Raw genomic sequence first — 14,033 nt, 5'->3', positions numbered from 1 at the left:
TGCTTGAATCGGGAGTTGTAATAGAGATTCTGAAGTTGTTAAATTAAAGGCTTCAAATTATAAAGTTAATGGCAACTCAAATAAATGATTTGAGTTATACTATTTTTTTCTTTGAAAGTGATTTGAGTTATACTAAAAAAATTTAGAAGAGAGGAAATAATTGTTAGAGTAAAACTAACAAAAAAGAAAAAAAAAATCAGAAGCAATCAAATTCTAATAATTACATAATATTTTATTAATCACATAATATTCTACCAATTATAAAATAGCTAAAACAACAATGAATTTTAAATAGCAGCAAATCAGAGATATTTAATGTCAATAACATGATATTAGAGCCTATGGGGGGAAAACAACTTGCATATGAAGGAAGTGAAGGAACTATGTTGCAATTAGAATCGGACGTGGAAATATTCTACATATTTCTTCTTCTTTCAAAGCCTTTTGAATAGATTGAACGTTTAAGAGAGACGCAGAATGCTTGAGACTTGTGTTTCTCTGATGAGGACTCTTAGGTGCAAAGCAAACCCAAAACAAGTTCATGATCCAAAGACAAGTAGTAGGAGTAATCAGAAACCACACTCAGGTTCAGGTACACTTGAGCAGCACTCAAATATCGAAGCTTTCATCCAAGAAAGCAAGAGGAACTTAAGAAAATCATCAAGTTTCAATCCCAAAAACCATGAAACTGTTCTTGATGGCTCAAACAGTGACACTTGTCGATGTTGTACTCCTTGTCCTCAAAGCAACAGTGGCAGCATCAAAGATTCAGAAGGTTCTTCTCATAGAACAAGAAGGACAGCACCAACAACTACAAGTATGTTGGATCAGACAGATTCTTCTGATGTTGTTTCAATGTTGATATGTCAGAAATGTGGTGAGAAACTGAAAAATCTTGATGCTGTTGAACCACACCATATCTCCAACCATTCAGGTAATGTCTAACAGTTTCCTAGTTGAACAGACATGTCTTAGTTTGTTGTTCACTGTGCTTCTGAATCTTAGTATTGTTTAATATTTTGTTCATATGATGTTTCAGTTAATTGCCATAACTTCTCTTTGCCATGTTTGAGCCAAATCAATTGACTGAATTTCTTTGAAAGCTGCACTTTGTGCAGGTTTTATTGCTTGTTTAGTGAATAGAGCTCTGATTAAACAGTTTTCTTCATCTTGTTTTCAAGTTTTACAAAATCAAATTTTGAAAAACTGCCACTGAGTTTTTTGTCTTAATTTGTTATTTATGTATCATACTGGTTTTTTTAGATTCTGCAATGTGAGCTTCTGAATTCTGATGTCATGGTCAATGATTCAATATCTTCTGCCTAATTTTGCATTTAGCACGTACACTTGATAATATAAGGTCACTACTGTTTTTTCTCGTTTGTGTTGTATTGGAAATAAGAGCATCTGATTGCTGTCTATGTTATTTGTGTAAACTATGGCTTTTCATAGTTTGAAGGGAACTTAAATAGTTAAATGAATGAAAGCACTTTTAGGATATAATTTTTTATGTGGTGGAAAGAAGTACTTTTAAGAACCTAGTTTATTAACATGTACTATTTTGCAGTCACTGAACTTCAAGAAGACTCATCTAGGCAGATTATAGAAACAATATGTGGAACAAGTTCAGTTAATTCTGAAAACATTTTGGGGCAGATTGATTCCATCTTAAAAGTCCAGAACATGCCAAAGACACTTGCTTGCTTTGAGGAATACAGGGAAAAGGTGAAGATTAAGGCTGAAAAGCTACAAAAGAATCACCCTCGTTGCTTAGTTGATGGAAATGAACTTTTAAGGTTCCATGGAACAAACATTGCATGTTCTCTAGGCACAAACAGTTCTTATAGCCTCTGCACGTTAGACCATTGTGGTGCATGTCAAATTCTGAGGCATGGCTTCTCCACCAACAAGGAATTCCAATGTGCATTAGGGGTTTACACCACTTCCACAAGTGCAAAAGCATTTGATTCCATTGTGCTATCTAATGAGAGACAATTTGAAAGAAAGACAGTTATTGTGTGCAGAGTGATAGCTGGGATAGTTTATTCTCCTCATACTCAAGAAAAGGTTGATCATTCAGAGTTTGATTCATTGGCAGAAAAAATAAGTAATCATTCAGATTTTGAGGAACTCTATGTATTGAGTCCCAGAGCTTTGCTTCCTTGCTTTGTGGTAATCTACAAGCCACAAACAGTGGAAATTAAAAGGCTCAACTCAAGCTTAAGGATAAGTAGCTAGCTTCTATAACATGAAGGTTGTCATGTTGAGTTTGTCATTCTTCTCAAATATTATAGAGCTTGATAGTGATTTATAGATAAAATACCAATGCAACCGATGGGAGTTAAAAAAAGTTCAGATTTGCAAGCAAGAAACAATTATATACATTTTTTTTCATCTCAATCTTATTTAGGAAACAAGATTAAATTGATAAGCTTATAATAATATTGTACAACAGTCTGTCTGGATGCTTGATGGCATTATACTATTATTCATTAAGGAGGGTGGTTTGTCTATTAGTTAAATAGAATATATAATTTCATATACTAAAATTTCTTTCCTCCGGACAACTTTTTTTGTCCTTATGTTTTAATGCAGAAGATTCTTGGTTAGTGTTTGCTTGGCTGAAAACTTCACCCTAGATAGGAGTTTGTTTCAAGTTTTTAAATGAAATTTAATTTCCTAAGGAACGTCATTTCTTTATATTCGTCTTGTATATATTATTTCCAGAAATATTTTTAAAAATGATTTCTTAAAAAATTGAAAAAATGTATTGGAATGAAGTGTCAGTGTGGAATAATTTTTATTTAATGGAAATGTAAAACTCTTCCACTATGACATGAAAATAAATTTTTTAGAATTTATAAATAATTTACATGCTTGAGAATCCATCACACACCCGGAAATAAATATTTTAAATACTACCAAGAGAGAAACACGGAAGATGGATGTCATTCACTTTTGTTTGGTTTGTTATTATCTACGGTAAAATAAGAGAGAAAGAAGTTTTAGGTGGAGTCACACCTCTTCCTCATCCTCTCAAATTGAGAAGAGATTTGACCAAGCCATTTATTTATTTGTCACTTCCAATCTTATCCATCACCACCTTTTATCAAACATATAAAATTTATATATTTTAGGGATAAAAATATAAGTATAATTTATAAAAACAGGGTTTCTGTCTTCTTAAATTTTAAACTTCCATATCATTCTTTTTAATTTCTTTCTTCTTTATTTCTCTTATATCAAACAACTTAAATAATCGACTTTTCTTTCTCATTATTTTCTGTCTTCTGACATTCTCTACTAAACCAAACCATACCCTAAATGACAAGGAAAACAAGGATAGCTTGAGTGGTGTGGACAGGTAAAATTGGACCAAACCAGGGTTGCAAAAGGCCCATGATATGATTTGACATTATCAAGTGATAGTGAGTGACATATGCCAATATTTATTATCACTATTACTAGTAGAATAAAGGAGAACTTAATATGCACCATTTTTAGGTGGTGTAATTTTACACCACCTACTTTGACTGGGTATAGCAGGTCAACACATTATTTTTTTTAAGAAAAAATATCATTAAAAATTTGTCATATATTAAATATCTTTAAAAAAAGATGTGTTGACCTATTATAGAAAGTTAAAAAAAGTTGTTTAAAATTAGACCACTTTAAAAGTGGTCCACATTAGGCCTCACCGTATAATAAAGCAAAAGAGAAATATGAATAATGAGAATAGAAAAAGAGTAGGTTGTATTTACGCGTTTTGATTGGCCGAACCAACCTTTTATATACACAGAGATATTATAGCGTGTATTTGTTTGTGTGTGTCTTGATCGATCTCATCCCCTTTCCCACATTCTGCAGCAACTCTCTTTCACGTTACCTGCCACCCGAAGCCACCGCCACCGCCACCGCCACCGCCACCGTTTGCTTCTCTTCCCGGAACCAAATCGCAGGCAGCGTAGGGTATGCATCTTCTTCTTCTTCTTCTTCCTATATATATGTTAGATCTGAACCTCATTTTCATTTTCAATTCAATTCTGTATTTCTTCAATTCTACGTTCCACTTTCATTCGTTCGATTGCATAATAGAATTCATTATAATCAGATTTCCACTCTCTCTAGGCATTTTAACGTCAAATCGCTCTATTCTCTTGAATCTGATCCACTTTTTCATATGGAAAATTAGTTTATACCTAATCTATAGATAGATCGGATCAATTGGGGGATGGAATTACAAGAGAATGAATGAGTGATCTTGTTTCAGATCAATTGCGCTAGGAATTCTCGTAATTGATCATTGATCAGTTATGAGTGATGGCTTCTTCTGTGGAAATTGGGGGTTTCGCTATTCTTGATGAACTATGGTTTGGTTTTCTTAGGTTATTTTTGTCTATGTCATGTAGTTATTGGCTATGAAGAATGGTGGATTCGATTAGGCGCGAGAGACTAAATTTTAGTTGAGGGAAGAAGAATGGTGTCGAGGTCTCGCATCGACTAGAGATTTGGTCAAATAAGCTTTTATAAACGATAGAGAAACTCTCACCCCCTAAGCTAGATTTTAGGTTAGAATTAGGTCTAACCCGAATCCTAAGAAACGATGTTCGTTGAATTCTAATTTTCACCCATAGACTCTAAACTTGAGGAATTAAAGAAGAGTGTTGGAAATGTAGTGTTAAAATCATTGTTGGTAGCATTTCTCTTACAAAAATATATGTAGTCATAATATCGTATTTCTCGCAAGTCTCCATGTAACTGCTATTTATTTGCTTATACATTTTCAAACTCTAAAAAGATTGCGAGGTAAAAAATGTGTGCCATTATGTGTGCATGATTGTTTATACAATGGGAGAGAAGGGTGGGATTGCGAGCTTGTTATGTCACAATTTATGCCTTATGTAACATTTTTCATAGAATGACTAACTTTGCTTGTGTTGTGCAGCTTCAGGCGGGGTGAAGAAAGTTGTTGTAGAAGCCATGGTTCTTGACACCATTCTGTCTTCTCCTCGGTTGAGGTCTCCATCTTTCAAGAGGCAGTTTGCAAAGGTTGAACTGGGTAATTGGTCCACACTGGTCCAGAGGCATCGCTTCCTCTTATCCACTCTTGTTCTCCTGACCATCCTCTGTTTTGTTTATCTCTATTTTGCTGTCACTATAGGGTCCAATGGCTCTTGTTCTGGGTTGACTGGGGCACAGAAAGCTTCATGCCACATGGAGCTTGTTAAGGATTCTATAGCCAAGGGGAAACTGAGAATGCTTTGATTTTTCAAACATAACTAAAATGGAATTTTTGTTCTTGATTTTCCCTGAATATAGGTGAAATTAAATCCAAATATATAGACCTTGTCTACATTATTTATTTGTGTGATGTTTATACATGCGGTTTATCTTAGTATTTGTTGATGTACAATAGTGTAGAAAGTAATTTTTTAGATTCATCAAGTTAAGTTTGATGGTTGCTCACTTGTAGCTGATGAAGCTTAAATTTGGCTAATTCTCCTAAACCTCATATTTTTCGTATTTATTTGATGCCTGATTTGGCTGGGGACCTTTTCTGAAATTTTGTATATGGTATTGCCGTATTGCTTATCTGAATAATGTTTGCAACCAGAATAATTCTTGTATTGAGTCATTCATGAGGGGTATAAGAAAGGAAGAGTAACTACAAAGTGGTATTGTAAGGTTTAGAAACAAAATAAAGTTAGCTAATATAGCAAACCAACTTGAGTGATATTAGTATCCAGATGGAAAAGTGTAGGAAGAATTTGGGCTTGGGTTAAAAAGTTAAGAACAGCAAGTGATTGCTGCAGGCTTGTTATCATCAATTCATCACAAATCAAGTTAGGTCACAGCATCAGAAAGAAGATTGAAATTAAAATTTAATTAAGATGATTGTTAACAAGGTCTTAGAATGGAAATGAGTTAGTCTTTGTAATGCCTGTAAAGATATATGACGAGACAAAAGAAAATGAAAAATGATGCTCATACTGACATAGGTTCCGTTCTTGTATTCTATTAGGTTATTGTTCGCTTAATAAACCTAAGGATCATGTTAGGTCAAAATACTTCTCCACTACGTCTTAGAGTACCTGTCTTTTCATTCCACCCTATTTTAATTCTTATAAGTTGTTTTAAGAGAGCCTTATAAATATTTTCCAATGTATAAAAAAAAAGCGTTATAAATAGGGAACAAAGTGACTATTATACTAAACATTACCAAAGAGTGCTATTTGTTACAAGAATGATGTAATCCACGAAGTGGTTCGTGTGAGTTACATAAACTGATGTTTGACGAAACACTAATGCTTATATCACATTGTTTCCTGATCGAAACCATGTGAACTATCATGATTGGTTACAATTTTCTAAATTGTAGAGAAGAAAACTTGTATCCCATACAATAACAAATAAGTAAAAGAAGTGTGCATTCCTACTTTTCTTACTTGAGTAACACTTGAAGTACATTCTTGCATTTCATTCCCGTAAGAATTAGGATTTTCCTAATAATGACATTAGAAAATAATGTCAAATCATTCCTTTGTCACTATTCTCAATCATTGCTTTAATCACGATTTCATTGATTCACGAAAGTGGTTGAAAATTGACATTAACCTTAATCTTTTATCAATCTGTATTTTTTAGATAGCGCCAAGGCGTACACCTTAATTTAGGTCGTCCTCAATGCAGGTACAGTTATGTGGTATAGTTTTGATTTTTGAAAGAAAAAGGAAATGACGACAAAATCGTGATGGAGAATCAAGAATGATTAACAGATAAACACTTCTTCTATGTGGACTTACCAATTAATAAGTAAATAAATACATAGTTTAATAATAGCAAGATCATCCCGAACATTGTGTTCACGTCATGGTAATGTTAGTTGCTGCCTCAATAATACTAAACAAACCATATTGGCGGTGACAATGATGCTGCTAGTTCTTGTAGGTGTGATTGCAATGGCAGTGATGAGAATAAGGAAATGGAATCAAGTAGTTAAGGCACGCGTTTAGTTATTATTTAAATTTATTATTATGGAATTTGAATGAAATTTCATTCACTATTTCACTGTGTAGGGAGTTGTCATCTCATCTCTTTCACTAATTAAGTCAATGTTAGTTGGTCACGGATAACGGCCTGTGGAATTTGAGATTAAATTTTCCCCGGAAAGCAAAATTTTGTTCATTTTCCCATTCCTTTACAATGGGATGGATCCACTGAATTGGTAAAGCAAGCAAGCAAACATCAAAAATTGGCGGCATGAGTAACGGAAAAAGGCAAGTGCCAAGTTTTAAAATGCAATTGAAAATTTTAGATGTTTTACTATATGAATAGTTATTGTGTCATCCTCTTAGCTCTTTTTTGACTAAGCCAAAAACAACACCTTTTCTATTCACATCAATATTCTTCCCTTGTAGCTGACAATCCTTTACACACATGTTCTCATAAACTTCCCTTTTCTAATTGGTCTTTCATGATTTACATTTTACACAGCTTTTTCATGCCCCACAAACTTCCTAGTCTTCAAATGCTTTTTTGATATATATACATAATATACTAGTTAATTTAGGAACAATGAGAGCTTGAAACGTCCTTGAAGTGAATATTGAGGACGAAATCTTCATGGTTAACAAGGTAACTCTTTTTGTTTTTCAGTTAATTTAGTTTTCTTGAGTGAAACTATTGGTGATTGGCATGCTTGTTCTTTTTGCTCCTAACAGAATGCGAGGTAGACCCTAAACATAACATTACACCATAAAAGCATGGCAGGCATGTCACTTGTGGACCTACTTGCAAAACCCTTTACTATTAATTATGGATTCCACCAAGTGCATTTTCAAACATGACCCCCATGATTTATTATCTCATATTCTCAAATACCCTTCTAATTGTGTCAGCACATTCATTCACCTGTGAGTATATTTTAATTCCATGATGGATTTAATGTTTCTTTTGGGTTGGTAGTGTCCTCTAATTACATTGATTGATGTGTGATGTATCTTATTCCCTCATTTGCAGTCATGAAAATTTTATGTGTTATCTGTTGCTTTCACTCACAGTATCATTTTTTTCTTTAGGCAAAGAAACTAGACATTTCAAAACTTCTTCAGGAAATGTAACCTTCATACATACTGTGCAGAATATGGGGGCCTGAATTTAATGATTTTCAAGGGGATGCACAATTGCACATGCTTTTGATCTCATAGTTTGGCTTAGCTACAATAGTAGCAGAATGGAGTTAACTCCGTCCAATGTGGTCCGGCTATGTTCTTCTGCCGACTTCTCAGAGATGGATTGTGATGGTCTTGGAATTGGAACTCCCAGCTTGAAACCACACATTGAGAAATTTCTTGAAGGGATTCGCTTTTGGACTTTCTCTGAGCTCATAGAAGCATTGAAACAGTGTCAACACTTAATTTCGTCCAAAAGTTATTCAGCAATTCTTGACAGAATTGTGGATCACTTGATGGAAAGGCTCGCTTCGCCATGTAATACAAGCCCATATACATGTTCCTCTAACCGATCCAGCTCCCAGTTTTCCTCTGATACTAGCAGTAACAACAGCTGGAGAAGTTACAGCTCTGGGGCTACATGGTGGTTTGAACATTTTCGGTTCTTGAAGATTGATTTGTTGGAGAAGGTCATAAGGACAATGATATCTCATGATTTTGATCATATTGTAGTATCTAAGTTTCTATTCTATTATCACAGCTTCAATTGTCTTGGTTCTGCACAAGCTGAGATGATTGGAACAACTAAGGTCATAGTCAATCTTCTTCCATTGCTAGATATGAGATCAATTTCTTGCAGAGATTTATTCAATCTTAATAGAATTGCTACTAGCTTGAGAATAAGCAGATGCTGCAGAAACAAGATAGAAAGTCTTATAGGTCCTCTGCTTGATCAAGCAACAATTGATTATCTACTTCTTCCATCTCCACATGGGAAGGATCATGCATTTGATGTTGATTTTGTCCTGAGGCTCATGCGTACATTTTTGTTTGGAGGAAGTTTAGAGTTAAGTTTGATTAGGCTCAAGAGAGTTGTGAAATTGATGGATTTGTTCATTGTGGAAGTTGCACCAGATCCTCATCTGAAACCTTCTGAATTTGAAGCATTGGTTGCAGTGCTCCCAGATACAGCAAGGGAATCTCATGATCAATTATACCTGGCCATTGACATGTATCTAAAGGTAATCTACAAAACTGCAATAGTCATTTGCAATTTTACATTTTACCATGAACTATTAGCATGTTTGATTCTACGGTGAAATGTTCTAGAACCACTTCTTGTTTGAAACTACAGGTCTTAGCTTCTAAGTGTGTGTTTGGATTAGCATTAGCAAACTTAATTCTACTAAAATTGCGCATGGTAAACATGAGTGTAAATTATGCGATTTACGTTTGGATACCTTTATGGAAAAGTGATTTTGTATAGTAATAATGTTATGAAATTCAGTTGTGAAATCTCAGAATTGATTAGGTTCAACGCAAAAGCAACTGTTTGTCATGGTAAATGGATCCAATTCTAGACTGATCAAATCAACTTTACTGGTACACTCAAACATCATTTCAACTGGTCAGAATTGATTTTAACCAAGTGGAATTGATTCTGTTTTCCAAAATGCTCTAACCTAAGTGAACATGCTTTGAATTCTCTGAAAATTGTGAAACCAATGATACTTGGAATTGACACTTCAAAAAGTTGAAGCTTCTTATTGTTTATTTTATTGATCCTACTGTTTTTATCTGCTTCTAGTGTTTTATTGATTCTCTTTTCTATACTTGAGCCTTCACTGATAAAAATCCATAGGTGCATGCAGGCTTATCTGAAAAAGAAAAGATGAGTATCTGTTCTGCACTGAACCATGAGAAGCTGTCAGCTGAACTTTTGAGACATCTCACTAGAAACTTGGTGTTTCCTTCAGAAGCAAAACCTAGAGCTCATGTTGCTAAACTGAGCCGAATGAAAACCTTACTCCAGGAAAATGATCATGTGAAAAACATTTTTGACTCCATGTTTCGAAAAAGCTTCAAGAACATTGATGTGAAAGAGGATGTTGAAAGCAGAATTCATGATGCTGAAGATCTTAAGCAATCATCTGAAGTTCAAAAGCTTAGAGGAGACTTGGAAGGAACGGAGAGTGAAAAGAAGTCAGGGATTAATGTAATGAACAATGCTACATACTTGCCAAAACTCTGTTCATGATTATTAGTTTCATATTTGACACTGAATTTTGAGTTTTCCCTTGTAGCTTTACCACACTATTTATCTTCTAGTATTCATGTACATATATTCTATTCTATGTAACAGACTTCAAATATGATTTTATACAAGAGAGAATTGCCATTTTGTTTGCTCTTTGTGCAAAAAAGAAGGATAGTAAATAAGTATTGAAGGTCCCTGAAATTGTATGACGTATGAAAATAAGTCTCTGAATTTTTTTTCCCGATTCCGGATCCCTGGAAATTTTTTTTTAATCTGAATCAGTCCCTGCGTGTGTTTCATGCTTATGTGGCTCAATTTTTATACAGTCATCAATTCCACGTGTATTTTTTCTTTTTCTTTTATTACACATGAATTAATAAAAGAAAATTATATAGGGGTTTCTTTTTTATGGAAAATTCAACTTCATCTTCTTCTCTTCTCCAACCCTTCCCCTCACTACACCACCACAGGATACACTTTTGGTCAAATTTTTTTTATCAATTCCTACAAATTTTGACTCTTTTGAACCGTGCTCGAATTGGATCCTTTCAATTTCTCTATCAAAAGTTTACTTACGAAGTTATTCTAACTTATGAATCTCCACTAACCTTAGATACTTGCCCCTGAAAAATGAATCAACCACCATATCTGCAGAACCCCTCTCTTCTCCAACCCTTCCCCTCAAATTTGCATAAGGCACACAATTTTTTAATTATTTTAACAGAGATTACGAAGGTTGAGCTTAACTATAGCAATTAACATAACTGAATCCAAATTGAAAACTAACTGAATCCAAATCCAACCCACCGACTGCCATCACCAAGTTGAAGAAGAATTCTGAACTTCACCCTATTTTTTTCTATTATTTTTGGGTTTGTTCTTTTCTATTATTTTTGGGTTTGTTCTTTAATAAAAATAAAATTTTTCAATTAAGATATAAAATTGAGCCACATAGGGTATGGATTTGATGAATGTGGAATAAAAGGAAAAGAAAAAATACACGTGAAAATGATGAATGTGTAAAAATTGAGCCACATAATGCATGGACTGATTTTGATTAAAAAACAATTTCAGGGATTCGGAATCGAAAAAAAAATTTCAGGGACTTATTTTCGTACGTCATACAATTTCAGGGACCTCTAAAGTATTTAAGCCTAAATAAGTATCGTTTTAGCTAAATGACCCTACCTGCTTAACAGTGCAAGTGAAGTAGTGGAAGTAGAAAATGGAAATCTGCAAACAGCTGAAATCTTAAGTGCTCCACTTTAAGGTTATTGTGTTTTAACAACGAAGGAGTGATGCATAAATGCTATGGACTTATCATGTGAGGGTTTGAGCAACCAAGAAAGACCGGGTTGCTGGGGCCAACATCATATACACGTTCTACGGAAGAAAGACTCACATTGAGTAAATATGCAAATGAAAGTTTTGGAAGCCCATGATTTCGTTTTCGAAAGAAGGAAATGACTTCAATTTTTTTTTACTTTGTGAAATGTTAGCCCATTGGTCTCTAACACCCAAACTTTCATTTCAAAAAGAACTTACCCTAGATGCAACCTCGAATCCTACTAACCATATTACTCGTCCTGACTTATTTTATGCTGTTAACAGGGCCGGTCCCGATATTTTGGAGGCCCTGGGCAAATAATAAAAATGGACTCCTAATAATTTTAACGTTCAAAATCTCATCAGGACCATTATGTTGGTTTGTTTGGCAACTGACCTCTTGCAACCCGCCAGGGGTCGCATCGGTACATAAAAGTAACATACACAGTTACTAACCACTAGACCAGCTCAAGTCATTAATAAAATCTTGAACATTAATTATTATAACTAAATTTTATTTTAGGAGAAAGTTTAATGAGAATTTGTTTTTGGGCCCCTTCTTTTTGGAGGCCCTGGGCTGTGGGCCTGCTTGCACAGGCCCAGGGCCGGCCCTGGTTGTTAACATGGTGAGTCAGTTCCTTCAGGCTCCAACTGTTGATCACTTTCAGGCTGTCAAACATATTCTTCGTTATGTCTGTGGTACATAACATTTTGGTCTTACGTTTCGTCGTACCTCTTCCCCCGCTATTCTTGGTTATAATGATGTTGATTGGGCTCGTTGCACAAACGCTCGTCGTTCTAATCTTTTTGTTTCGGAGTGCCAAGAAACAATCTGCTGTTGCTCGCTCCAGTTGGGAATCTGAGTGCCGGGTAATGACTAATACTACTTCTGAGTTGGTATGGTTGCTTAATCTTCTTCATGAGCTTCATGTTCGGTTATCGGCGACTCCTCCTCTTCTCAGTGACAATCAGAGTGCTTTGTTTATGGCTTCAGAATCCTCTTCCTCATAAACATGTCAAACACATTAATTTAGATTGTCACTTCGTTCGTGAGTTGATTGTCTCTGGTCGATTAGCTGTTGGCCATGTTTCTACTTCGCTCCAGCCCGCTGATATTTTTCACTAAAACATTGTCTCGTCCGTAGTTTGAACTTTTTAGATCTCGTTCGTTGTTTGAACTTTTTAGATCTGGGGTGTTAAATAATAAATAGTCTATGTGATATTACATTATTATTTACTAGAGATTACATTATTATTTATTAGGAAATTTTTCTGTTTTGCATTGTCTACCGCACACAATTTATGATGAAAGTTATCACATCTTAGAGCATCTCCAATGCAAGGTTCTTAGTTCTTATTTTTTATTTAAGAACTAAGAACAGTGTTCTTAACCACTGGAAAAGATGACGTTGAGTTCTTAGTTCTTAAAAATAAGAACTAGGTTCTTATATAAGAAGTTTTATTTTTTTATTTCTTAGTATTAAAAATTAATTTTTTTTCTCTCATTCATTTAATTTAAGTATTGAGTTAGCATTTAAATTTAAATCAAAATTATATAAAAATAAAAAAATATTAATATAATAGTATTGTGGGACTGGATGAATAGTGCAAAAAACTAAGAACTAAGGGCTTGTTTGGTTGCAGTTTTGTTTTCAGTTTCTAAAAACCATTTTTAAAAACAGTTTTCAGGAGAAGAAAACAAGTTGAATGACATGTTTTCAAACATTTAGAAAAGTGATATCTGAAAACTAAAAACAGAAACTGAAAACATCTAAAAGATGATTTGGTTTCTTAGTTTTAAAAACTGAAAATGAAAACTGTTTTTGAAAACAGGTCATACCAAACAGGTTTTCTCAGTTTTTAAAAACTGAAAAGTTTTTGAAAACAAGAAACAAACAGACCCTAAGAACTCATGATTGAAGCAAAATCTGCAAAAAGTTACTTAAGCACATGTAGCAGTACGAACCCACATGAATAGTGCTAAGAACTAGCATTAGATATACTCTTACATTGCTCACTTATTTTAAGTTCTATACATTCACCTAGGATGAGATAAAATCATCCACACCAGTGATTTAGACCCCAAAATAAATAAATAAATAAACTGAAATTATTGCTTGAATTTTGAATGGACGGGACATCCACTAGGATATGAGAGAAATCTCCTTGTTCAAAACAAATCAGAAATCTAGGAAACAAAACACATGGGGAAACGCTTTCTCAGATATTTTCCGAGTGTCCAATAATTTCAAAATTTTCAATTTCTTTTTCTTTCTGATTTTTCCTTTTCACAAACAAAGTTTAATAGTTTTTTTAACTTTAAATCTAATAGCTTGTTAAAAAAAGTAAACAGATAGGTCCTTTGTATAGGAAAGGTTTCAAAGGATAATTCTGTGATAGTATTATTCACTCAACAAAACAACATATATATACACATGAAAGCCTATATTCCTTTCTTCTATTTAAGGAATGATATAATTCCTCTCTTAAATTAAGTA

At 34.0% G+C, this 14,033-nt stretch overlaps 3 protein-coding genes across 4 annotated transcripts; all 3 read left to right on the top strand.

The window, feature by feature from the left end:
• Positions 1–355: 355 nt before the first annotated feature.
• On the top strand, positions 356–2,320 carry LOC130724224 (uncharacterized). The gene is made up of 2 exons (XM_057575411.1): positions 356–934; positions 1,568–2,320. Exons 1-2 carry the CDS (start codon positions 478–480, stop codon positions 2,236–2,238), a joined length of 1,128 nt encoding a protein of 375 aa, XP_057431394.1. The 5' UTR covers positions 356–477; the 3' UTR covers positions 2,239–2,320.
• Positions 2,321–3,802: 1,482 nt separating this feature from the next.
• Positions 3,803–5,466, top strand: LOC130723736 (uncharacterized). The gene is made up of 2 exons (XM_057574861.1): positions 3,803–3,969; positions 4,946–5,466. The coding sequence occupies exon 2, from the start codon at positions 4,981–4,983 to the stop codon at positions 5,263–5,265; it is 285 nt and encodes a 94-aa protein (XP_057430844.1). The 5' UTR covers positions 3,803–3,969; positions 4,946–4,980; the 3' UTR covers positions 5,266–5,466.
• A 1,233-nt stretch (positions 5,467–6,699) lies between these two features.
• On the top strand, positions 6,700–10,355 carry LOC130723735 (BTB/POZ domain-containing protein At3g22104-like). 2 transcript variants are annotated; one of them, XM_057574860.1, is made up of 3 exons: positions 6,700–7,913; positions 8,141–9,193; positions 9,814–10,355. In XM_057574860.1, exons 2-3 carry the CDS (start codon positions 8,234–8,236, stop codon positions 10,207–10,209), a joined length of 1,356 nt encoding a protein of 451 aa, XP_057430843.1. In that variant the 5' UTR covers positions 6,700–7,913; positions 8,141–8,233; the 3' UTR covers positions 10,210–10,355. The 2 variants fall into 2 exon arrangements, with proteins under 2 accessions (XP_057430843.1, XP_057430842.1); XM_057574859.1 differs by having other exon boundaries at positions 6,701–7,913; positions 8,079–9,193.
• The last annotated feature ends 3,678 nt before the right edge of the window (positions 10,356–14,033 follow it).

Source organism: Lotus japonicus, chromosome 6, assembly GCF_012489685.1.
Source record: "Lotus japonicus ecotype B-129 chromosome 6, LjGifu_v1.2".
Taxonomy (NCBI): Eukaryota; Viridiplantae; Streptophyta; class Magnoliopsida; order Fabales; family Fabaceae; genus Lotus; species Lotus japonicus.
This window is presented reverse-complemented; position numbering and strand designations above follow the sequence as displayed.